Source organism: Musca vetustissima, unplaced genomic scaffold, assembly GCF_032173495.1.
Source record: "Musca vetustissima isolate MV318-11 ecotype Yass unplaced genomic scaffold, APGP_CSIRO_Mvet_v1 utg67438, whole genome shotgun sequence".
Taxonomy (NCBI): Eukaryota; Metazoa; Arthropoda; class Insecta; order Diptera; family Muscidae; genus Musca; species Musca vetustissima.
This window is the reverse complement of record NW_026879081.1, coordinates 122,294-145,926: the sequence shown is the minus strand read 5'-3', so window position 1 is coordinate 145,926 and position 23,633 is coordinate 122,294. Positions and strand designations below refer to the sequence as shown.

Below are 23,633 nucleotides of genomic sequence, written 5' to 3'. Positions count from 1 at the left end.
TTTACAAATTTAAAATATTTAGCAATTTTTGTCACTGAACACATGATATGCGTACATTTTGAAGGAGGATATTTTCCTTTAAATTTTGAAAGCTGAATACTGTCAAAGGCAAATTTATGAAAAAATTGAAAACATATGACTGCATGAGACTACCTTATATAATTGTGTCATGATGAATTTGTTTCATTTTTAATATAAATGAATATATATTTCCTGCTAAGCTCTTGCTTTGCCTTACCTTGTTGGAATATAATAAAATTAATTACAGCAACAGATCATTTATTGCATATTTATGCCATGCCTCTTATATATGAGTCATGCGTTTTATTTTGTAGAAGATAATATATCAGAGAAACATCAATGCAACTTGCAACTTAATTGGCCTATGTCGTGTAAACTTATGGTAATTTACAACAGTTTATATTTCTGTTATCGTTGCACGTTGAGTAGAGCATTTTCGTAGAATAAGAAGAAGACTATAAACAACAATCGGTTAATATCCCAGCAAACGATTCAATTGTCTTTCTGAATTTGGTTTATGAAATGTTAGGAGTTCTTGAGTTCTTCCACAAAAGTTCGAAATGGCCAACAATGGATTCGACGAATGGGTAAGTTGGCATAATTTCCAAGATCTACCAACTCCCAATAACATGGAAATTCATTTTTCTTTTAGGGTGGCTACATGGAAGCCAAAATCACCAAGCTTGAAGAACAGTTCAGTGCCGCCAGTGATCCTTTTAGGCAATCCAATTTATTCAATGGCATATCCATATTTGTGAATGGTCTAACCAATCCTTCGTCGGACGAACTGAAACGTATAATGATGGTACATGGCGGGACCTATCATCATTATCAACGTTCACATACCACCTTCATTGTAGCATCCAATTTGCCCGATGTAAAAGTGCGCAATATGGACACAAGCAAAATTATAAGTCCACAATGGATTGTGGATTGTTTGAAGGAGAAACGAATACTGGACTACACCAAATATTTATTGTACACCAATCAGAAAACATCACAGCCGTCCATTAGTTTTGCGGTGAAAAAGAAAAAGGAAGAACCCGATATAAGTATTGTGGATCCGGGTGGTAGACAAGTCAGTAGTACGACAACGACAGAAGCTGTGGATGATTCATTAGAAGCTTCCGTAAATTTGTTTAATGCTTCAATTAGAAGGAATTTTGGTGCACAAAACAACCCACTGGAAACAAGTCACAGTGCTACTTTAAATACAACAACAAAATTAAATAAGACATCAGCCAATTCTTCGGGTGTAGCTCGTACTGCAGTTGATCCAAAATTTCTATCGGAATTCTTTAATAATTCTCGTTTACATCATATTGCAACTTTGGGTGCTGGTTTTAAGCAATACATCAGTGATTTGCGTGACCAGAAGACCGATACAGAATTCCCGGCTAGAATGCAATTGAAACACAAATTAATGAAGAACAATGTTCCAGAAATAGAGATCTTTAAAGAGGGTTCTCCAAAATCGTATATAATGCACATTGATATGGATTGCTTTTTCGTCTCAGTGGGCTTAAGGAACAATCCACATCTTCGTGGCCAGCCAGTGGCTGTGACACATTCGAAGGGTATGATATTCAAATGAATATTTAAATAAACAGTTTCAAACATTGTTTTCATAGGAGGATCTGCTGCCGCTGAAGTCCCTGTCCATCCCAATGCTGATCGTAAAGTAGAAATGGAATTATTTGCCAAACGTTTTGAACAACAATTACACAATAATGTGCTGTCGGATAAAGTTCGTGGTGGTTTTGAAAATAAAATGTCATTATCGGAAATTGCTTCAGCTTCATACGAAGCTCGTGCCAAAGGCATTCATAATGGCATGTTTGTGGGCCAGGCATTGAAGTTGTGTCCTGAATTGAAAACTTTACCATATGATTTTGAGGGCTATCGAGAAGTGGCTTTTACTCTTTATAATACCATTGCCCAATATACATTGAATATTGAGGCTGTGAGTTGTGATGAAATGTTTGTAGATTTAACAGATGTATTATCCGAACTAAAGGTAGATGTTATGGATTTTGTAAATGCAATACGTGATGAAATCAAAACGAAGACTCAGTGTCCTTGCTCAGCAGGAGTTGGTGCAAATAAGTAAGTACTGTTACATGAATATTGTTGTTGTTGTAGCAGCCCTATTGTTTTGGTTTCAAAAACTTTAGTATCTAAGGCCCTTCATTTGTAATAACCAACTAATTCCTAGAAATTTAATTAGAATTTTGAAGTGATTGTGTTTCTTGTTACGAAGTCTATAAATACATTTGTGTCTTTTAGATTGCAGGCTCGCATGGCTACCAAAAAAGCCAAACCTGATGGTCAATTCTTTCTACAAAGTGAAAATGTCGAATCGTATATGGCTGAGATACCTATAAAAGAGTTACCAGGTGTTGGCAGCAGTACGACGTATACCCTAAAGGATGCCAATTTGGTAACGTGTGGAGATTTGCAAAAAGTTTCACTGGTGCGCATACAAGTGTTGGTGGGAAAGAAATTCGGCGAAACACTGTACCAATTCTGCAGAGGTCAAGATCAACGAGGTCTGACTTATGGTCAAATAAGAAAATCGGTTTCGGCTGAAGTTAATTATGGTATCCGCTTCAAAACATACGATGAGCTGGAAACATTCCTGAAGCAACTTTGTGAAGAGGTACATCAACGGCTGTTGAATATCAAAAGAAAAACAAAATGTATTACACTGAAATTAATGGTACGTGCTAAAGAGGCACCCGTTGAGACCTCCAAATTTATGGGTCATGGTGTTTGTGACCATATAACTAAATCAGTATCATTATCAGAATATTGTGATGATTTGAATATAATAACCAGGAATATACTCAATACAATGAAAGCACTGGATTTGCCACCACATGAGTTGAGAGGAATTGGCATACAACTTTCGAAATTAGATGAGCCCAATAGCGAACCAGAGAAACCAAAAGAAAATCGTATAATGAATATGTTTTCCAAAGTAAAAGAAAAGCAAAAGGACAAACCAAAGGAAGTGGCAACATCGAATGAAACAATTCGGATAATTCAGGAAGTCCCTAAAGTAGTGGCGTCCACAAATGAAACATCCTCCGTAGAAGCAAACAAACCAAAAGAAAATGCCATCAAAGCAATGTTCAGCAAGGTCAAAGAAAAACCCAAAGTGGAGCGTAAAGAACCACCTACCAATCCAATAGAAGTTAAAAAGAGTCCGGAAAATAAAAGGCCTACCACATCGAGAAGGGGACGTGGCAAAACAACGGTTAGCACAAAGGATGTTAAAACAAAACAAACGAAACAAAGCGTAATGGGGTTATTACAAAATGCTGCAGCGAAAAGAAAACAAGATGATACCGAGTTTCAAATGCCTTCTGATATCGATTTAGAAGTGTTTAATGCTTTGCCTCCCGATATACAAAATGAAATCTTAAGTGAACGTAGAAGACAGAAACATGTAATTGTAGAGCCACCACCACCACCTCCAGCTAAAAAGGAAAAACCTCAAACGAATTCCAACAATATAAGTATGCTAAACGAAAGTGATTTTCTACCCTCTACATCGAGGGCTGCCCAGCAGAAACAAGAAAGAAAAATTGCAATGAAAAATCAAAAGAAATTGAATACCGAAACTACAGCTACTTTAAATTCAGCAGCAAATGTACCCTTTACAGAAGTTGATCCAGAATTTTTAGCTGCTTTACCACCAGATTTACGTATGGAAATTGAACAACAATTGCAGCAACAAAAACAAGTTAATGATCCCGATCAGAGTTATCGTCCTTTAACACCACCGCCTGTAGCGAACAATGAGTGCACAAATGAAAATAACAATAATAATACCAACAACAATACCTGCATAAGTTCGGAAAATATTTTTATGCAACCTAAATGTTTGGAAAAGTTCTTGGCCTGGTTTCAAAGTGCAGACACACCTGAAAGCTGTGATATCGAAATAATTTGTGAAAATGCATGCGAATTGGTTAGGGCCAAAGAATTAAATGAACTATATGAGGTGTTATTGTATTTTGGACGTTTGATTAATCAGCAAAGATCCACAAGTCAATATTGTGCATGGCACATGGCTTTCAGAACAGTTTTGGAATCAGTACAAAAGGAAATGTCCGATGTTTATGAGGGAAAGAAACTATATATGGGTGTAAAATTGAAATGTGATAAATGTAAAATATAAAACATTTTGTTTTTGTTAATAAATAGAATTTTTGTTTTATTGTTTAATAGTTTGTTTATATATACATAGCTGATTTTGAGATTACTTCAATGGTAAACGGTAATGCTAATGTGTTGATTTTGAAGTATTGTCATCTAATTTTGAAAAGTCCTGGAACAGAACATCGGAGCATTATGGTCATATGCTAACCGCCTTCTATGCCTGCTATTTAAGAAAACACTTAAAGGTCGTTTACATTGAATCGGATTTGGTTAATCCACTGGGTTTAAATTCTCAATTCCTTTCAATATATTTCAAATAAATCCTCATAAATAGGTTAACCAGGTAAAAAGTTCTAATGTAAATGCCGTATTAGAGAATGTGTGGTTTCAACAAGACGATGCCGAACAATTCGAGAGGATATGGCAAGATACATTTCCTAGCCTAATAATTTACATATCTGTTATCACAAGAAGGATGGGATCTACTCAAATATCTGTAATATAAAAAATAAATTTTAAAATATTAATTAAAAGAGAAAAAACAAATATAAACATAAATATAATTAAACAGGATGGGGTCTACTCAAATCTATGTTACAGGGAATATTAGTTCCGTTCCAGAACCTAAAAGAATCTACTCATTTTACATGTTTTGCAACTTTTTACTCGAAAACCGTTCCTCAACCCACAAAACTGGTAAAACATTGAATCAAATATAAGAGAGCACAAAGCAAAATGGCTTTCTCTTTGTAAACTTTTTACTCGTGAAATTTGGCCGAGTAAAAATGGTAAACAGGAATGCCTACTTCTGATTGGCTGTTAAACGGCATATACATTTACCGGGTTAACCTACTTTATGAGGATTTATTTGACATGTATGCAAAGGAATTGACAATTGAAACCCACTGGGTTAATGAAATCCGATTAAATGTAAATGTACTATTATGTTGATTTTGAAGTATTTCCATCTAATTTTGGCATATTTACTAGATTTGTTTGTACTCTGAGAGTAATTTTGAAATGTTTCCCTTTTACTGGATTTACTATTAAAAAGTACTGGCACGGACCAATTATTCATTTTGGTTTAAACAAATGGAGAATGTCTACTCTCGCCGTGTCAGAATTAGACATTTGCAATTTTTAATGTTCATTGGAACTACTCGTAGTACTACTAAGTTCGTTGGAGGACACATCTTCACGTTCAGTCAAAGTTCAGTCTGTAATCAGCCGAACTTAAAAGTAATACTAGTTCACTTGCTCTTTTCTGTGAATAAGTCAATTGAACTCCCTGTAGGTAGTTCTACAAAAAATCATAAACAAAACATAAAAATATAAATAATAGTAATTAAAGCTGAATGGAGAGGATCCCGGTGTGATAATATTCTCCTTGCAATCCATTCCATTTGGATTTTTTAAGTAACTGCCTTTTGAGAACTGAAAAAGGTAATTTCGAGTTAAACGGAAGTAATGTCTTTGTCTTGCAAAAAATAACATGCAGTGAAAGAAATGAAGTTGCATCAAAAGATACGCTTACAGAAAAAATAATAAAGAAAAACTACATTAAAAACAATAGTGATTCAGATATTGCAATTTCCTGAATTACAAGTACAAAATGTTCGGCATTAGGAAACGACTAATGGGGAAATTCATGTCAAGTATTTCAAGCCTGTGCAATAGAGGGTGTGGGTGCGTAAACTCTTACCATTTATCAACAAAATATTTATACTACTACGTTAAAGTTTTAGTCTGCTTCAAAAAAACATTAATTTTAAGAAATTTAGTTTTTTTTTTGTATTTATGAACTCAATATACATATTATTTTTATATATTCATTCTGCTGTCTGACCCAAAAGATTAAACTGTGGTGTGGTTTTTTCATTTTTTTTATAAAATGTGTAGCATACTTTTAGGCTTATCTAAAGGATATACTATGTATTAAGCCATCATTTTAGTATGTATGATATTCAATAGGCTTTGTTAAATGTCACATGAAGTGATATCGCCAGGTTTAAGCTATTTTGAAAACATTTTGAAACGTTAGTCTTCGTTAAGTCATATTTACGTTTTAATCTGTATTTTGGCATTTTTTGGCGGTGTACCTGGCAATATCAAAAGGAATGCATTGCCTGAATGATTCCGTAAGGTTACCGTTAAGATACATTTCATATGGTGTGTGCGAGAAAATTAGTAGCATCTGGCGAATGTCCATAGTAGTAGGATGCTGTATTAGCCATTTGGACTGTGTTTTTACGCATTTAGTACGAGAGAAATTGAAACCCCTGTTGGAATTACTGCAGGCCATTTAATACCTTTAATTTGTTGCGCCTTCTACCTTTCCACTCTCGTCCCACGTCTTGTAATTCTCTAACTATCAATTCTCGTGTACAAACAGTAAGCATGGTTTGTAATTTTCATTTGAAAAATATTTGTATGTACATATCCTTTGTCTTTGTCTAATTTGTGTACCAAAAAAACTACTGGCAGAAATTATTTCAATTTAATTGATATAATTTTGTACTGCCTGAAACATTTCCCACAATTAAAATAAAAAGTGCCCTAATTTCTTTTAATTTTTTCCCTATTGTCAACAGCAAATATCAACTTCATATATAACTGCAAAACAAACAAAAATCAAAAAACCCTTTTTAATTCGAAAACAAAAAACAATTCAATTGGAAAATGTCCAGCAATTCTGAAGATGGATGTCGTAAGAAAATTCCACGCATTATGACATTTCGTCCAAGCTATGAAGAATTTAAAAACTTCTCAGCATATATCGATTACATAGAATCTAGGGGTGCCCACTTGGGAGGTATTGCCAAGATTATACCGCCACCCGAATGGAAACCACGATCAGAGGGTTATGATATTGATAATATCAATATGACAATACCCGCTCCAATATCGCAAGTTGTTTCGGGCAAACAAGGAGAATATCAACAAATTAATGTTTTGAAAAAATCAATGACATTGCGACAATTTAAAGAACTGGCCGAATCGGAACGACATCAAACCCCTAAACATTTTGATTATGATGATCTCGAAAGAAAATATTGGAAAAATGTGACATACATTGCACCAATGTATGCTGCCGATGTTAAGGGTTCTCTAAGTGATCCAGATCTTGATGTGTGGAATATTGACCGCTTGGAAACGATATTGGATTATGTCAACAAGGACTATGGCATTGAGATTGATGGTGTCAATACAGCCTATTTATATTTTGGTATGTGGAAAAGTTCATTTGCATGGCACACAGAAGATATGGATTTGTATTCAATAAATTATCTACATTTTGGTGCGCCCAAAACATGGTACGCCATACCACCGGCCTATGGACGTCAATTGGAGAAATTGGCCAATCGTATTTTTTACGAAAACTATCAGAACTGTAATGCCCATCTACGGCATAAAATGACATTGATTAGTCCGCAGGTGTTGAAGCAAAATAAAATACCCTACAATCGTATTACCCAGGAGGCTGGGGAAATAATGATAACCTTTCCCTACGGTTATCATGCTGGCTTTAATCATGGTTTTAATGGAGCCGAGTCTACAAATTTTGCGTCAAAACGTTGGATTGAATATGGCAAAAGAGCATCAATCTGTCATTGCCGCAAGGATATGGTGAAAATATCAATGGAAACCTTTGTGAAACGTTTTCAGCCGGAACGTTATGATAATTGGTTGAGAGGTGTAGATTATGGTTGTCATCCAGAGGAACCGGACAAAATTTGTGCCGCGCCACCACCCACCATCAACAAGTATACATATTTAAAGAGAAAATCCTCTGAATGTTCAGAAGGTTCACAACAAAAACGTGGTTGTTCTCTGGCTTTACGTGATGACACTACAAATTCGAATAATTTGGAAATGGAAAACTCACTCGATGGTGGTCTGTACGTTGAACAGAATTTGTTGAAGAAAGTCCCTACCTTAAAACTGCATAAAATCAATGTAGATTCTAAAGATTCATCACAAAATAGTGGTAGTGGTGATGTTACCTCAAAATCTGTTGACTACAATGCCACCGTGGCTGTGCAAATTCAACGCATATGGAATGCGTTGCCATGTCCGACAGTTGGAAAAAATCTTCTCACTAATGGTATTATTAAAAATACCAAACGTATGCGTTTTCAAACTAAGACCATACTATTAGATGATGAAGATTAGTTTGAATACGTGGTGGGTTGCGATTTTTTTTGTTATATATTTGTGTGAATTAATTAATGTTATTTTCTTTAAAATATATGAACTTTATTTTGATATATTATTAAAATAAATGTTGAGAAAAAATTTAAATTTAAATTTTCTTTTTTTTCAAATACATAATACAGATGAAGCAAGAAGGCAGAGTAATGGAAAACAATTTGCAAAGAAAAAACAACTCATTGCGTATCGAATCTAAATTATTAAACGTATTATTCTCTATTATGACATAATCAGTCTCAAATCTTTAAAATTAAGGTATATTAGGCTAAAAGTGTTCATTTTCATTAAATGTTTCCTTCCATTCAATTCTACACTTATCACAGCCCTTAATTTCTTTTTAACTAAATTTTTTAAAACATTTTTTAAAATTCTGCCAAAAGTAGAAGTTTCTAAAGAATAATTTTAATGGACTATCACAAATGTGGATTTTTTCAAAAATGTTTTTAATGCCTATTACGGCGATCATGCGTGGATTTTCAAAAGTCTTCTTACATACATGGATTTTTAAACGCCTGTAAAAAAGGGTGGAATTGCTTAAAAATAATTAAAAGAATTAACAAATAAAAGGGTATTTTTAAGCTTGTATTTGTTTAAATCTTTAATTCTTAGAGTTTGTTAGAAGAGTTTCAGAGTTTTTAAAAAGAATGATTTTAAAGTCTGTTGAAAGTGTGGACTTAAAACCCCCAAACTGTATTTGTCTGAATAAAAATGTTAATATGTTCAATGGGATTTTATTTGAATATTGTTTATATATTTTTAAAATGCAGACACTAAAATCTTCTTAATGGGTATGCCATTCCAGAAGAGACATTTAATTAAAAAATATGTTTTCAACACTTGTTATCTTGAAACAAGAGAAACTAAATTTACATTTCACTTTAAAAAGAGGAAAAGAAAAGAAACACAGAAAAGAGTAAAAGAAAAACAAAAATTAAAAAAAAAGACGTTAACAAGCAACCGGCCGTGTTAGAGTATCTATCTCTTTGATTGTTAGCATTTAGTTGTTGGTGGTATCCATCGTATGCCAATATAAAACCAAAAAAGAGAAGACAAAAGAAAAAAAAACAACCTATTCATGTCTAAAAATAATTGTTGAATTTTTTAAGCTTTGATTTTACTTTGTTTGGTTTTTGTATTTCAGTCGTGTGCTGGCATTGTTTACGGTCGGCCAGTATTTTTTCCCCCACAGCCTTGTGTTTAAGTGCCTGCGTCAACAATACAAGTGAACAATAAGAGCAACACAAAAACAACAACGAATTAGTTTAGGTCATCCATCTACCACATCCTTTGGACTGTTTTCAATCTATACAACAATGAAAGTTTTAATAAGTCTAACTAGTCTATTGCTGGCAATAAATTTTGGCATTTCATATGGATCACCCGAGGAGTAAGTATGAAGTACATTTAGAAATAGACTAATATTAAGTAATTTGCTTTTCATTATGAGCTTTTTAAAAATTTTTATAGAAGTGCATCAACAAAAAATTGGCATTATAATGTAACTGGCTGACCTTTCACAATAATTAGATTTTTATTTGTATTATTGATTTATTTTGTAATCCCTTGATTACCAAGTGCAATGTCATTGACCGTGTGTGCGCGTGCATACATACATATTTATGTTTGTAATATCAAGTGAAACTAGTCGGCAAACTACAACCATACCCAAAGTGATGTAATTCATTTAATATCATTGCATATTCAGTTTATTGGAAATCATTACAAGTATCAGTTCACTTTCAAAACACACACACCCACACTCTCTCAAAATCCCTCCCTCTAAGTGTGCAAAATGTTTGTGAATTTCTTTTATTTAAATCTGAATTTGATATTGTGTTTTATATCTTGCCAGTAAGTCATTGAATCTTTTTTTTTTTTAATTTCACACCACCCACACGCTCAATTTTGAACATCTCCATAAACTTATAATTGATTTCATTTCTCTTCGTAAGGTAAAATCAACTCATTTTGAAACTGATGGTTATATTATAATATATACGACGATCGTTGTTCAGTGTTTGTATCCTATATACTTGTTTTGTTGTTGTGGACATATGTATTTATGTATGTGCATGCGTTTGTACTTTCTATTCATTATTTTTAAAGTGTTTTCTTTTGTTTTGTGAATAATAATGTAGGGAATAGAAGGTAGAATAGAATACTTTTCCAACACTTAACATGGAGCATGCGCAACAGCCGATTGACAAGTTCATTTGAAATTATGGGGTCAACGTCTTTTGTTTCTTCCACTGCTGCATATTAATATAATAAGCAAAGTCACGAGGGTCAAGAATTACAAGATATGATAACTTTTCCTATAGGAATCTCCAACCCGAATAAGAAATGTTTACGGCTGAGTATCTTTCAAGAATAGATTTTACTGAAGAATATATTTTTAATAACATTACATGTGTGTGGATATTTTTAATGTTTTAAAGTTACAGCCACATATTCAAAAAAAAAAAAAAGGGACTGCGGTATGTCAAATTGAGCTAGCATTCTATATAATATATGTTCACTTCGGAAGGACATAGTCCGGAAATGTTGCCACTATATCTATAAAAATATATATGGGCAATATTGCCAATTTTTTAATATTCCATTTTCAAAAAATCCGCTTTTTTGTTTTTGTGGCACATCAATGATTTTTGGTATACATATAGAGAAAAATATTCTGACTCCGAAACCGTTCGCGATCAAATTTTTGGTTGATGCACGCAAAAGTTATCGAGGTTTTAATTTTGGGCATAAGAAAAAAATCTTAAAATTACGCCGTTTATTATATTGACCAAAAACGTTGATATATATCTTCCTCCGTAAAATAAGAGTATGAATGTATTATAACAATCACAATAAAGTTGCACATATTCGCGAAATATAAGAAAAATAAAAAAATATAGCAGATTACATCGATATTTTCATTATGTTAATGACATACACACACCTAAAAATTAATTTAAAAATATCTACATAATCTAAACACCATGATGAATCAAATGATATCGAAATCACACAAGTCCATGTAGCGGTTTCTAAATCACAGCGACAACAAAACAAGATATTGAGGAAAAATATTTGTTTTTGGTTCGAAAAAATAATGTCATCATATTTATTTTTTTAATTGTATACAAGAAATTTCAGAAAAAAATGTTGGGGTTATTCTGCTATTTTACCCGAATTTCGCCGAAAAAATGACATATATAATAATAATCACTTTTTGTGTATAAGTATACGCCTTCCGGATTATATCAAGACCCTTCCGATAAATCTTAGAATTCTATAAATAGGAATAAATCTTAAAATAAAAAAATATTATGAAATATACATTTTAAATTGCGTGTAAATCGCGTAATTCTCAAAATCATTTGATGCGCATGCGGTTTCCAGGAAGTACTGAAGTTTATCTTCCAATCCATATATATTTTGCGAAATTTCATTTGACGGCTAAGATGTGCCACACGTTACATTGAAGTACCCAAAGTATATCGGGAAGATATATATGGGAGCGTAAAACGCGAATAATTTCCGAAAACTCCATATGTCATTAACGCGCATCCGATTTCGGTGTGCACCCTAAAAAAATATATCGATCTATACCGATTTCAATGTGGTCCATTAAGAACCATGGATGTGCCAGCTCACACTATTTTTGAGATAAATTGCGTCTAAATCGCGTAATTCTCAAAATCATTTGATGCGCATGCGGTTTCCAGGAAGTACTGAAGTTTATCTTCCAATCCATACATATTTTGCGAAATTTCATTTGACGGCTAAGATGTGCCGCACGTTACATCGAAGTACCCAAAAAATCTTAAAACGCGAATAATTTCCGAAAACACCATATGCCATTAACGCGCATCCGATTTCGGTGTGCACCCTAAAAAAATACATCGATCTATACCGATTTCAATGTGGTCCATTAAGAACCATGGATGTGCCAGCAAAATCTATTTTTGAGATAAATTGCGTACATCTCTCTTTCGGCTGAAGTTTTTAAAGTTCTCTTTTCGAGAAAGATCAAAATCCGCATGAGGTCATTTATTGAAGCGGAAACGAAACACAGAAAACGCAAATAAATCCGCGATATTTTCAAAAACATTTTTTGCCAAATTTCGTGTTTTTGGAAGGCCAGTTCCCGCCGTTCTAGTAGATGGATTTTCACGAAGAAGATTTTATATCATCCGAAAAGTAAAAAACCTTTATGATCGCGGGTACCCATATCATTCAGTTGACAGATCTAAAAATTTGGCCCGAAAAATAGGTTTTTTAGAAATTTGATCGCACAAAATTCACACCTTCGGATGAGTATTACTCTGAAGCTGTGCATACTACATACACAAAATACATATCAAATTACGCAGATTCGCGACTACAATAATCTTATAATCGATTTTTATAACTTCCTGTTTGCGTATTAAAGCTAGAAGTAAAATTAAAAAAACACTCAAAATCGAGCTTCAAAATGTCAGCATCATTTAAAGGTAGATGCAGTGAACATTTTGAAAAATGATACATAAGGGGCGTAGTCCCCATTTTGTTGGCTTCTAGTTTTATTTTGACACGAAGACCGTGCAATGACTGGCGTAGTCACAAATCGATAGAGAACATAAAAAAACTGGTTCGCCTCAACGTGTTTTTACACACTTTTTTACATTAAAGTAGACACAGCTTCCACCAAAATAAAGTTTGGAGGTCAATATCATGAACAGTTTGCAACGACAGATCAATTAACCCAAAACTATTCACTTTTGTTCATATACTTAAGTAGTTCCCGAGTTATAAAGGGGTGAACCTCCGCTTCAGCTATGTTAAAAAATTGGCAATATTGCCCATATATGTTTAGTAGCGAAACTTCGCATAGACTCGGAAATTAGCTACGCGGAAAGTTAAAGTCCAGTGGTAGGCCTCTTTTTTTTCTTTTGAGTATAAAGTCTTGTTGTAGGGTATAACAAATTCGATCCGATCTGAATTCTTGCCGCCTTTGTTTTGTTCTCATCCTACTATCTGAAGTGTTTAGTACTTTTAGGTCATTCAGATAAAATAACAAACTTCAAGTGCATTTTTTTAAGAAAAAAATCTTATCAGTGTTTTCAATGTTGGACTCTCCGTTTTTGAATTTTTTTACATTGAAATTTCTATCATCCATCATGATATGTCGTTTGATTCACTATCAGTTGAAAAATGTTTTAACTATAATTCGAAATGTAGAATTACTGCTAATATGCGTGATGAATTTGATATGGCTATAAGTTTGACCGAAATATATTTCTACATAGGACATGCCTGTCGATTTTTTATGTTTGAAACGATCCTTACAACAAATTTCACAATTCAATTCTTGTATTTTAACCCCAGCTTGTTCCCTAATGCCAAATTTGATTTCCACATCTATTCGTTCGACCAAAAATTTAAACTGGTATCCATATCCTAATTCTACCCAACAAAAGTCATACATATGCCAAAGTTAAAAATTAAAGGTCTATTTTTTCTTTTCATATCCATTCAGAACATAACTTTTTATTATGAAGTTCGCAAATTCGTATATGTATACTTTTTGATTATAAACCACACATTAGATTATTTTTTCGAAACTATTTACAATTGGTATTCAAATTTTGCATCAATACAATTTTCCTCTTTTTCAGTCTGATTTATGGTTATGTCTGCCGCCAAGGAAAATGCCTTAAAGAAGAATTATCGGAAAAGAATTGGAATACAGCCATCAGTTTACCGGTATGTCGAATGTTTTGTGGCGATACAATCGGTACACTATGGCCCAAACCAAGTGGCCTTGTAGATATGGAAAATATGCTATTGCATATCAGTAAGGATATCATTGAATTTAATGTGCCTTCATATACAAAACAAGCTAAGCTATGGGATGCAAATCGGGAACGTTTTATGGACATTCTAAATAATAAGGTACCGAATCATGAAGTATTGCGTAAGGAGGGACATCCTGTGACAATTACGATTGAATTGAATGATAAGAATAAGGCTAATGAGGAAGTACCACGTCTGACTTTGGATACCGATGAAAGTTATAAATTAGACATTACCACAATGGATAAAACAAAGGTGGAGGTTAAAATTACCGCAGATAATTATTTTGGTGCCCGCCACGCTCTGGAGACATTGAGTCAATTGATTGTGTACGATGATATTAGACGTGAATTGCAAATGTTGGCCAAGGCAAGCATTGAAGATGGACCGGCATTTAAATGGCGTGGTTTGTTGTTGGATACTTCAAGGAATTTCTATACCACCAAGGCCATTAAGAGGACATTGGGTAAGTAAACAAACACAATGTTTATGAATAATATAATAAATAATACCTTTTTTATTATTTGTTTATAGATGCCATGGCCATGGTCAAGCTCAATACATTCCATTGGCACATTACCGATTCACATAGTTTCCCCTTGGAAGTGAAATCCCGCCCAGAATTATATAAACTCGGTGCCTACTCGCCCCGCAAAGTCTACAGCCATGAAGATATAGCCGAGATTGTTGAATATGGTCGTGTACGAGGTATTCGAGTTATGCCTGAGTTTGACGCTCCCGCCCATGTGGGTGAGGGTTGGCAGCATAAAAACATGACCGCTTGCTTTAATGCCCAACCATGGAAAGATTACTGTGTTGAACCACCATGTGGTCAATTGGATCCCACTGTAGATGAAATGTATTCGGTTTTGGAAGATATTTATCGGGAAATGTTCGATCTCTTTAAGCCAGATGTATTCCACATGGGCGGTGATGAAGTTTCCGTCAGTTGTTGGAATAGCAGTGAACAAATACGAACATGGATGACATCAAAACAAGGTTGGGGTTTGCAGGAGAGTGATTTTATACGTTTGTGGGGTCATTTCCAAACACAAGCTTTAAATCGTGTTGACAAAGTTGCCGGAGAAAAGGTGCCCATTACCTTGTGGACCAGTCATTTAACTGATGTCCCCTATTTGGATGATTATTTGGATAAAGAACGTTATATTATACAAATCTGGACCACCGGTATGGATCCTAAAGTCACGGATATTCTTAAAAGAGGTTTCCGTGTTATTGTCTCCAATTATGATGCTCTCTATTTTGATTGTGGTGGTGCCGGTTGGGTTACGGATGGCAATAACTGGTGTTCTCCCTATATTGGCTGGCAAAAGGTCTATGAAAATCGTATGGAAAAAATTGCCGGTGATTATGTGCCACTCGTTATGGGTGCCGAAGCAGCCATATGGTCAGAACAAATCGATGAACACACTTTGGATCAAAGGTTCTGGCCACGTGCCAGTGCCATGGCTGAACGTTTATGGACCAATAGCAAAGATTCATGGCGTCAGGCTGAACCTCGTATGTTGGTACATCGTGAACGTTTGGTGGAAAATGGTATTGCTGCTGAAGCTCTACAACCTGAATGGTGTTTACAAAATCAAAATGAATGTCCCATTGATGCCTATACGACCCTCAAGAGAGCATAAACGATAAGCAGAAGAAGTGGAGACATTTTGATCTAATCAAAATTCGAGTATTCTTGATATTGTTTGCAATATTATTGATATTTATTTGTATTATAATTATGATTGGCCGTATATGTTCATGGAAACGAAAATTATTTAAAGCAACATCTGTTGAATTAATGCAAATATGCGTTATATGAATATGTTTTGAATTAACATAATTGAAATATTAAAAAGAAAAACTTTATTGAATTAATACGTTAGTATGGATATTTGTATTTTATAAATGAAATGTTAATTCCAATATGTTGTAAGTTGTACTAACAAACAAACCTTTTGAGATAGTGGACCTATAGAATACTTATTGAAGGTCTTCTATGTAAAGACGACCTATAGGTGGTATTTTATATCTAGTATATCCATTGAAGGTCTTCTACAGATGTTCTATTGAAGGTCTTTCATAGATGTTGTTATATGTATAGAAGACCTATCAAAGGGTCTTCCATGTTTATAAGGTTTTCTAGTTTTAGACGGCCCATGTATTGTATTGACAACCTATAGAATACCTTCTACATAAAATACTTATATGCATTATTTTTATAAAGGTTTTCTGAGTTTATATTTAAAATAGGTCTCTATATTTAAAGGACGTTAACTGTTTGGTGTTCTAAGGTATTCTAAAAATCTTCTATTAGGGAGAGGACCATTTTAATACTTTTAAAATGTATCACATAGGGGAAAATCCAAACGAAATAGCTGTTATTAAACATTTCCCATTCTTGGAGGATGAAGAAATTATTTGCAGCACTCTTTCCATTTATTTCATGGATCTAGGTCATTTTCCAACCAAAGTGGCTGTAATTTGGTATTCTGTATATTTGGTGGGCGCAAAACTTTTTTGTCAATAAAAGTCCATATTTTGATGGACTTTGAAGCATTTTCCATCCGAAGTGTCTACAATTTATTATTCAGTGTTATTTGTGGTATTTCGAATGTTCATAGTCCTTACGTCTGTCCGTCTGTTGAGAATTAAAAAGGAATAAGAAGATTTTACTTGTTTTAATAGAGAATTTTCGTCCATAAAATATCTACGATAATTTATTCTCTTGATGACAGATTTTTCCCAGTGTATCTTAATATATTTATTTTTAATTGTCATACAATTGGCTACTTCATGTTCGATTTGTTCACTTCCTTTAGCGTCAAGCAAGAACAAACTCACTGTAATGTGGACACAGAGAAGAAACATGTGTTCCGCCCCATTAAAAAGTGCAAATTATTAGTTGATAGTTCCGCCAGGTGCGAAGCTAAACCTACAACTATTTGTCTTTTTTTATAAAATGGAATGGAATAAGAGAACAAATTCCCAGCATTTGTGGCCAACCCATGTGGTACGCAGCATATACATCTCTTATTATGGAAAAAGGCGATGTTCGTTTTAAAACAAGTTAGATCAGTTGCCCACTGAGATTTTACCATGTCCCTTTTGGAAATTATGCGTAGAACGACAAACACCTATAACCTTCATTTGGGTCAAGCTCACTTTGAGCACACATGTCCATGTGTGCATGTGCGTGTGTGTGTGTATTTTATTACACATATAAAGTTATCATCATTGGCTTTGCCATTAATTTAACCCGCCCTATTGGAGACTATTAATTATTATCAACGGTTGACTGGCAGGTTTTCTGTTTCCCTTCTTTTGTTTAAAGGGGGAAAATCCTGTCTTGCCTTTTGAGTAATTTTATGAATTTTTATTATTCATTTGTAATTAATTCACTATTTCTAGAAAAACACAGTTCTAGCACACCTGCCAGAAATGCCCTCAGTCATGGGATGCGTAAGGCTGTTCTTCGTCTGTGATTTTTGCATTTTTTGTTCTGGTTTCTGTGGGATTTTTAAATATTGTTCTTATCGTTATTGATGAACATGTATGGAAAAGGGGGATTAGTTGTTGTAGTTGTTCGTTTATGATGTTGTGAGCTCTGCAGGGTTATAAAAAAGAAGTTCGTTGAAATGCTTTGCAATTTGTAACAAGGTAATTAGTTTTAAGATCAAGTGCAGATTAGGTTATGTTGGTTGTTATGCATAAACATTGGGGGTCGTAGGAAGTGGTTATAGTTTTTTTTTTTTATAAATCTTGGTAAATCCTTTATTCAATAAGAAGGAAAAGCTAAAAAAGCGTTTGTCTTCCCCTCACATCACATATTTTTATATTCCCTCCATGAGGTGAAATGGATATTAAATGTATTTCCATTTGCAACACCTGGAAATGTTCGTCGTAGGGAACGACAGATTAAAATTCGTTTTTAATTTGGCGAAGTCCCTCTCTATGTCTATCATCTGAAATCACGATAGATATGTTTAATATTAAGGCTAAAGCTATGAAATTTTGTACATAGATTGCTACTACTTCTAAAATGTTGTATATTGAAATATCGATTGATATATCGATCGGTACGTTTTAAACGATTTTGTTTTCAATTTGTAATTTTACATTTTGGATTCATAGAGGATGAAAAACATCTTCACAGAAATTTGTGCATATATACAATTTTTTACAATTGGTCCTAGCCCATTTTTGATATGTTTAAGGTTCATCGAAGTCCAACTTATCAACCTATCAACTTCTATGTGATTATAATTATTGTAGAATATACATATATTTATTTTCTACTTCTTGTAATTGTGTTGGCTGCGACAAGTGTAGCCGCCGTTGATATTTACATAAATAATGCCAATTTTTAAGATTTCTCATAAACTATTTAATTACCGGTTGCATTTCGCCATTACTAAGCGATGTGTAACAAGGCTTCTGTTCTGAACACTTTGTGTGTTGCGACATGGTAGTGTGAAGATTCCAGTTTTAGCAGGATACATAAGGTGTGTTGGACAATAACGTTGATGAGGCTGCTGACGATCAGGCAATGGGTATGATTCTGAAACATGTATTGACAGGATGTCACATTATTAAATAATGACTTTGAGGGTAGAGATAAGAATCGGTCTGTTTTAGTAGAGCGTGAGATTTCTTTTCTGGTGCTATTTTAAACTGATCTCATTATAAGGAGGGCAGATGATAATTTATTTCCATACTGGTCATACATGTTGTATGGAATACACAGAGAAAAAATTTTGAATTTAGTTGATCCATTAAGTTTTAAAGTATAAAATTCGAAGTAAAAATATGTAGAAGATGCTAAAATATTTGGAAGATGCTATGCTATTTTATGGGTGTTGTTGGGGGTGATGGATACCAAGCAACGGCTCTGATTGGCTTTAACAGGCTTATTTTGGTCCCTCTTTCATTTCAATTGTGAACACTGACCTCCCCGCGGTGCCACCTGGGGTAGCTATTTTCATCACCCGTTGAAATAGTGAGCTAATATGTGCCGCGAGTTCACACATAAGAACTATAAAACATGGGTTGTGGCGTCGGGTTAGTTGCCCACTCTCGGAAAACCAAACCTACTATGAAAAAGCAAAGATAAAGAAAACCCCCATAACGTATAAAGGACCACGATCTGCACTTGGAATGTGCGGACGTTGTACGTTGGATGTACTCAAGAAGTACAAAGCCGATATTATTGGCTTACAGGAAATGCGATGGAAAGGGACTGGCGTATGTATTGTTACGTTCTTGGGTTTTACTAAATCCCGTGTAGACGTTGTTTTATTTCCCGATACTATTCGCACCAAATAAAACGCAGGTTCTTTCAGATTACGATTATTACAATGATTTTATTAACACAACTTTACTTTGCACTTTACTTTACACGACGGTTTCAATTCGCGATCTGATTCACAACTGACTCACTGCCTTTCCATTCCCTCTATTTATATGAGCCCTGCCTGTCGCTACAGAAGTTTCTAGACGATCTGGTAACACCTAGATCACGAACAATCTACCAATGCAACAAACACATTGAGTAACAATAACAACAACAAACTTACTGAGTGAACAATAACAACAACAAACTTGAGTAAACAAACTTACAATAACAACAACACATATACAGGCGAGGGAATAACAAAGAAAGAGGAATAACAACAACACATATACAGGCGAGGGAATAACAAAGAAAGAGGAATGACGTTTAACAAGAATTGTACGACAATAACAAAATAGAAAATGAAAGAGGAACTGGAAGGATGTAGAAAAATCTATACAGTGGTTGTTGTTGTGAAGTTATTCAAATAAACTGCGTAGTAGAAATTTACGTTACAATTCAAATTCTTAAATTAACGGAATTCATCTAAATTAACTTAAATCTAAAGTTATATTCGTAACATTGCCCCCCGCTTAAGCCTGTTCGTCCCGAATAGGCACAGTTCCCGTTCCGTAGGGGGTCAGCCGCTCCAAATGTACAACTTTCATCTTCGACCTGGGACTGTCGCTCCTCTGGATGCGATAAACGACGTCATTTATTTTCGTGACAATCTTGTAGGGTCCTTCCCAGTGCGTTTGCAATTTGGGGCATAGTCCTTTCTTTCGTTGTGGGTTGAACAATAGTACCAGTTGCCCTTCTTGAAACCCATCGGTATTTGCCGCTCGATCGTACCTTGCCTTCATGCGGTTGCTAACCATTTTTATTCGATGTCGGACTGCATCGTGGACTTTACTAAAAGAGTTTTGGCTGTCTTCATCTTGGTTCACATCGTCGTTTGGGGTAGCGCCGAATATCAAATCGCCAGGTAGCTTTAATTCATTTCCGAACAGAACTTTGGCTGGGGTCCGGGATGTGGAATCATGAATGGCCGATCTATAAGCCAATAAAAACTTTGGAATATGCTCATCCCAGTCTCGTTGGCCACTGTCCACCACTTTCCGTAGATGTTCTTCAAGGGTGCGATTGAATCTTTCCACCATGCCATCTGATTGTGGATGTAGGGGCGTCGTTCTGGTTTTCTTAATTCCGTAGGAGTCACACATTTCCTTGAAGATCGCTGATTCAAAATTCCTACCTTGATCGGAATGAACCTCAGATGGAACACCATAGCGACAAATCCAATTTTTGCTGAACACATCCACAATTGTCCTGGCTTCTTGATTTGGGATAGCATAAACCTCCGGCCATTTACTGAAGTAATCCATGACCACTAAGACATACCGGTTCCCAGAGTCGCTTGTGGGGAACGGTCCAGCTACATCCATTGCGATTCTTTCAAAAGGGGCTCCTGAATTATACTGCTGCATGTAGCCTCGACTCTTCCGTGTTGGACCTTTAGCTTTTATGCACCTTTCACAATTGGCGATCCAGTCGGCAATGGATTTTTGACAGCCGACCCAGTAGAATCTCTGCTTTACCTTTTCAGCGGTCTTTGCTATGCCAAGATGTCCTCCACTTGGCCCATCGTGAAACTCCGACAAGACATCTCTTATTTTGGAGTCTGGGACGACGATCAAGTTCCGGTGAGATTTACCGTCCTCACTTTCCCATTTGCGATATAGGCAGCCATCTTTTATAAGTAGACTGTCCCACTGGGCCCAATAGGATTTTAAAAGAGGGCTTTCGGAGGTAATTTCTTTACGACTAGGTCGCTTGCCCGTTTCAATGGCCGAAATTACTTTGCCCAGAATGGGATCTCTTCGTTGTTCCGTCGACCAATCTTCACCCGACTCAAACTGCAATAGTCGGACATCAACGATATTCTCCTTATTCTCAGCCTTTGAGCAATGCCTGCATTCTACCTTGCATGGCCGACGAGACAGGGCATCAGCATTACCGTGTTTTCCGCCTTTTCTGTGCTCGATTCTGAAATCATAACTCTGGAGCCTCTCGATCCAACGGGCTAGTTGACCTTCCGGATTTTTAAACCGCAGCAACCATTGGAGAGCAGCGTGGTCGGTCCTCAGCAGGAAATGCTGGCCATATAGGTATTTGTGGAAGTGTTTAACGCTCTCAAGGGCAGCAAGCAGCTCTCTCCTCGTCACACAGTAATTCCTCTCAGGCTTCGACAATGTCCGGCTGTAGTACCCGATGACTTTTTCCTGTCCGTCGATTTCCTGGGAAAGGACGCCACCGATGCCGCACGCACTTGCGTCTGTGTCCAGAGCAAACTTTCCGCCAGGTATAGGGTATGCCAAAATGGGGGCTCTACATAGCATGTCTTTGAGTTTACTGAACGCCTCTTCTTGGTCGTTGCCCCACTGGAACCTCTGGCCTTTTTGCGTTAAGCGGTGTAGACAGGCGGCGATGTTGGCAAAATTTGGGACAAATCGACGGTAGTAGGTGCAGAGACCCAGAAAGCTTCGCAGCTCATGGAGATTTCGGGGCTGCGGCCAATCTCTGACGGCTTGAATTTTCTCCTTATCCGTCGATATGCCCTCCGGCGTCACGTGATGCCCCAGGAACTTCACCTCTCGTTGGAAGAGACTGCACTTCTTTGGGTTCAGCTTGAGGCCTGAAGACGAAAGCTGCTGAAGAACATCCTTTAAATTCTTGATGTGTTCGTCGAAGTTGCGTCCCATGACTATGATGTCATCCAGGTATATGAGGCATGACTTCCACTGCAGCCCTTTTAACACACGCTCCATCAGCCTTTCAAATGTAGCCGGGGCGTTGCAGAGTCCGAATGGCATGACATTGAACTGCCAGAGACCCCCATTAACGCCAAACGCTGTTTTCTCCTTATCTTTCTCGGCGATCTCTACTTGCCAGTACCCACTCTGCAGGTCGAGGGTGGAGAACCATGACGTCCCGGCTAATGTGTCCAATGTGTCGTCGATCCTTGGGAGCGGATAGCTGTCTTTCTTGGTGACATCATTTAACTTTCGGTAGTCCACACAAAACCGGGTGCTTCCGTCTTTCTTCTTGACCAAGACCACTGGGGAGCACCATGGACTTGACGATGGTTCTATTACACCACTCTTTTCCATTTCACTGATCAGCTTCTGGACCTCGTCTCTTTTTGCCAGAGGAACACTTCTTGGAGGCTGCTTAATGGGTCTCGCGTCTGCTGTAGGGATTTCATGCTTCACCACTGATGTTCTTCCCTGGTGCTCTTTTGTCAACGCAAAGGTAGAGGCATATTTCCATAATAGCTGCTTAGCCTTGTTCCTCTCGGAAGGTGATAATTGGTGTGTCCACTCTTTTATGTAGCCGTCGAGGTGCTTCTTCTCCATGGCTGCTGGCTTTTCGGTGCTAGTTTCCAAATTAACTACAGCTTCAGCTGGTGTGCATTGTCCAACATCGGAAAATTGGCAAATTTGCTCTTGCTTGTTCGACAGGTTCAAAACTCTAACAGGAATTAATCCGTCCTTGTTGCTTTTCACCAGGGCATTCGCTATTAGGATGTTACTGTTTCGGTTTTCTGCTGGTTCCACCACCCACAACTTCTCGGCTCCACCATCTCCATTCATTGGTACCCATATTATTGCTTCGGCACAGGGCGGTATTATCTCTGGATGGTCCGTAGTCAGACGTCTAATGGGTGTACTTTCATCGTAGCCCACGTTTAACGGAATTTCAACGTTAGACCAGGTCATCACACGCTCTTTCATATCCAGATTGATACCGAAGGCAATCATAAAATCTGCGCCTATTATCACTTCGTCTACGATATCGGCAACTATAAAATCGTAATTCACCGATTTATTGGCAATAGTTAGTCTCAGGGTAATCTTGCCGTGTACGGCCGCGGGCTCCCCCGTTGCTGTGCGCAGTCTGACTCCATTAAGTTGCGTTATGTTTCCCTTTACCAGATCTGATCTTATGATGGACTTTGATGCGCCAGTATCTAACGTCAGAACTCGCTTGTCACCATTGATGTACCCAGTTG

General features: G+C 36.2%; 3 protein-coding genes across 3 annotated transcripts; all 3 read left to right on the top strand.

The window, feature by feature from the left end:
- The first annotated feature begins 581 nt into the window (after positions 1-581).
- Positions 582-4,212, top strand: LOC133323881 (DNA repair protein Rev1). Its single transcript, XM_061532783.1, has 5 exons — positions 582-608; positions 674-1,150; positions 1,256-1,598; positions 1,653-2,127; positions 2,308-4,212. Exons 1-5 carry the CDS (start codon positions 582-584, stop codon positions 4,205-4,207), a joined length of 3,222 nt encoding a protein of 1,073 aa, XP_061388767.1. The 3' UTR covers positions 4,208-4,212.
- Positions 4,213-6,846: 2,634 nt separating this feature from the next.
- LOC133323888 (probable lysine-specific demethylase 4A) lies at positions 6,847-8,361 on the top strand. The gene has a single exon (XM_061532790.1). The coding sequence runs from the start codon at positions 6,868-6,870 to the stop codon at positions 8,359-8,361; it is 1,494 nt and encodes a 497-aa protein (XP_061388774.1). The 5' UTR covers positions 6,847-6,867.
- Positions 8,362-9,712: 1,351 nt separating this feature from the next.
- Positions 9,713-15,872, top strand: LOC133323884 (chitooligosaccharidolytic beta-N-acetylglucosaminidase). Its single transcript, XM_061532785.1, has 3 exons — positions 9,713-9,787; positions 14,046-14,689; positions 14,758-15,872. The coding sequence occupies exons 1-3, from the start codon at positions 9,714-9,716 to the stop codon at positions 15,870-15,872; spliced, it is 1,833 nt and encodes a 610-aa protein (XP_061388769.1). The 5' UTR covers position 9,713.
- Positions 15,873-23,633: the final 7,761 nt, after the last annotated feature.